This window comes from Alligator sinensis, unplaced genomic scaffold, assembly GCF_000455745.1.
Source record: "Alligator sinensis unplaced genomic scaffold, ASM45574v1 scaffold404_1, whole genome shotgun sequence".
NCBI classification, from domain to species: Eukaryota; Metazoa; Chordata; order Crocodylia; family Alligatoridae; genus Alligator; species Alligator sinensis.
In genome coordinates this window covers 3,972,002-3,974,880 of record NW_005841839.1, presented here as the reverse complement: position 1 = coordinate 3,974,880, position 2,879 = coordinate 3,972,002, and the positions used below count along the sequence as shown (strand labels likewise).

The window sequence follows — 2,879 nt, the reverse complement described above, 5'->3', positions numbered from 1 at the left end:
TGCACAGAGCATGCTAGGTAACAGCTCCTTGGGGTAGCAGGAGAAGCCCACTGAAAAACAGGGAAGGAGACCCTGAGGACCAGGCTTCACTCTCCCATCCCAAGAGCTGTTATCCTTTGCCTTGTCCTCACCACTTCCAGGTTGGCTCAACTCCAGCACTAGCAGAGATGGCTCACAGGAACAAGGACACTCCATCCAAGTTCAGATGCTCCAAGAAGAAGCCTGCTGAGGAGCCTGTGGTTACAGGCCCCAACATGGACTCTCTGGGCTTCCAGGCTATGGACAGCAACATTCCCGGTCTGTCACAGGTCATCCTGAGAAAGCTTAACATGAAAAGCTATGACGAATACAAGTGAGTAATGCCAGATTACCCGACCTTGTCTGCATAGGTACAGGCTGCCCTCATAACACTTGCACAGTATGTGGACTTGAACACATCTGGGCCTCTGTCTGCACTAGCTGAGCAGGGCATGACCAGAAGGGAAAAACAAAGCTGGCTTAGAGGGAAGCTTGCTGGACTGGGAGTGCCATCTCCAGTGACCTAGGCTGCCCTCCTAAGTGAGCTCAAGATCAGGTCTGTCTCTACCAGTTCATACCAACTCATATACAAAACTGATGTATATTACACCAGGATCAGGAACCGGATATGAAGCTCTGTATAGCTCAGTGCCTCACCACATGGCAGCACAGGAGCGGGTACTAGCCTGTTTACTCTGAACAAACAGTGACCCCAAGATGGACACAGACAGACAAAACCTAAACCTGCACTGTGGAGTTTTACCCAATTCTTTCAGGGTAATTCTCCATGGGCTTACATAAGGTTACTCTAATCTGCATGCTGCTTTTTTTTCATCAGTGTAATATTGATTGCACTTGTGAGAATTAGTTACTATCCATGCCCAAAGTAGGGCCATCACACTCCTTTAGAGCGGCAGTCCCTGCTCCTCCCAGGTACAGATAAAGCTCCTGTTTTTAAAAGCATCTCAGAGGAAGACATTCTCTGTTAGCTGCCATTAAAATTCTGGCTAGCCTCTGCAGAAAACTGCACCAAGGCCCTAATAATGCATTAACATTGCAACATTAATGAAGCAACAATCACTTTCTACCATCTCTGCTAATGATGCCAGTGGCTTACATTATGCAGCCCTTGTCCAGTCCTTATCCCTAGGAAAGGTCCCATATAGATGTGGTCGGCACTTGGACTGGAGCCAGCTCACTTTTCAGCAGCAATCCTGCCTTGGATGCTTTCCCACAGGTCAGCCATGGACGGGAAGAAAGGGAGCGCAGATTTTGGGATCCGAACATATTTTGACATGTTTAAAAAAATGGAGGACACCTTCAAATTCTGTGTGGAGTGCAAGAAACTCCCTGATGCTCTTCCTGACTCCAAAAACCTCCGTCGATGCAAGAGGTACAGTTGGTCCCCCAGTGAAGTGGAGGGGGTGAGCATGGCTTTAGAGGCCTGTCCCACAGCACCAAGCAAGACCCATTCCCTGTTGCAAGTAAAAATGCTCTCAACTTCTTTGTAGTGGCTTTGAGAAGGGGAGGATTAATTCCTATCAGATACACATGGGTTGTACTGGGCTTCTGAATGTGACACTGAAATGGATATTACACCCCTGAGCAGCAGCTGCATCTAGTTTTTGTCCTGTCATATCTCAGAGCCTGATTCCTGGCCAAAGAAGTTACATGGTCGCAAGGTCATCCTGAGCCTTGCAGCCCTTTGGCACACCAGCTTCCCAAAACAATACCACCCAAGGGTGCAGGTGGGCTGGTTTCACACCCAGTCACCTGACTGACCAAGTAGCTGCTGATAACTAGGCCTGCTCCAAGCTGCCCTTGGCATAAGTCTGGAGCAGGGGTCCAACTCCGGTACCGTAGCAAACCACCTTAACCACTCTGTCATCACACCCCATTGATGTTCTGTAGGGTGAATCTGATGTCTGTGGGTCACCTATCCCATGCAGGGCTGGCAGAGGCAAGAATGCACTGAAATCCAGGGGAGACCAGACTCCTTGAGGCTGTTCTCTCAAGCTCTGTCTGTGATACCCTTCTCCATCAGCTTCCAGGATATGTATTGCTGCAGCCTGGTGCCCCTACTCCTTCCTCTTCTCTCACCCTCCCTCCAGGTGCCAAAATGTGTACTACTGCAGCCCTGAGTGCCAGCGGGCCAACTGGCCTGTGCACAAAAAGTTCTGCAAAAAGCTCAAGTTGGTAGCCCTTGACCGGCTGGTGGAGTGGCTCATCTTCACAGGTAGGAAATTTGGGTTTGCTCTCTGTGCCCCAGTGGACTGGTGTTGAGCAGGCTGGCCCCTCTACAGCCAGAGTAAGGCAATGGCATTTCTCATTTGACTGCCTCAGCACCAGCTTACTAGCCAGCTGCCTCAGGTGGGAACAGCAAGGGAATGGGGCCAGGGGTCTCACTGTAGGTTCTGTCCAGAGCTGCTTCTACTCTCTACCAGCTTCTCTCCCTACCTGACACTCCTGGTTTTCTGGGGTCTCAGAGACCAGTCCTCAAACACTGCCTTTAAAGCCCAGTGAGCACCTCCCACAGTGACAGAGCCATGCAGTGGTTGGCAGTATGGGAATCTAAGAACTGCACAGATGCATGTACTCCAACCTGCAGGAACTCCTGATTTTGCTCCTGCTTCTCAACCATTCAGGGTATGTCTGGAGCCTATATACTTGCAGACTTTCTCCTGGTTTGGCTGACAGCCCTGATGGTCTCATGGGTTCCCACCCTCCCATCCTCCTGTTTCCCATTCAGTAGCTACCACACTACACCCTGGCTCAGCAACAGGCGAGCTTAACCAAAGTTAAGCTGGCAGAGCCCCATGGCCAGTTTTCTTAAAGACTTAATGATATTCTCCAGGGAAAGA

At 50.2% G+C, this 2,879-nt stretch overlaps 1 protein-coding gene across 2 annotated transcripts in view; it reads left to right on the top strand.

Annotated features, from left to right (window-relative positions):
• MSS51 (MSS51 mitochondrial translational activator) overlaps positions 1-2,879 on the top strand; it is a 14,378-nt gene that overhangs the window by 4,157 nt on the left and 7,342 nt on the right. The window contains exons 2-4 of one of the 2 annotated variants that reach the window (XM_025203794.1): positions 141-352; positions 1,256-1,411; positions 2,130-2,254. In XM_025203794.1, coding sequence (XP_025059579.1) covers positions 168-352; positions 1,256-1,411; positions 2,130-2,254 — 466 coding nt within the window. In that variant the 5' untranslated portion in view covers positions 141-167. The remainder of the gene's footprint in view (positions 1-140; positions 353-1,255; positions 1,412-2,129; positions 2,255-2,879) is intronic. The other variant, XM_025203798.1, reaches the window with a different exon arrangement.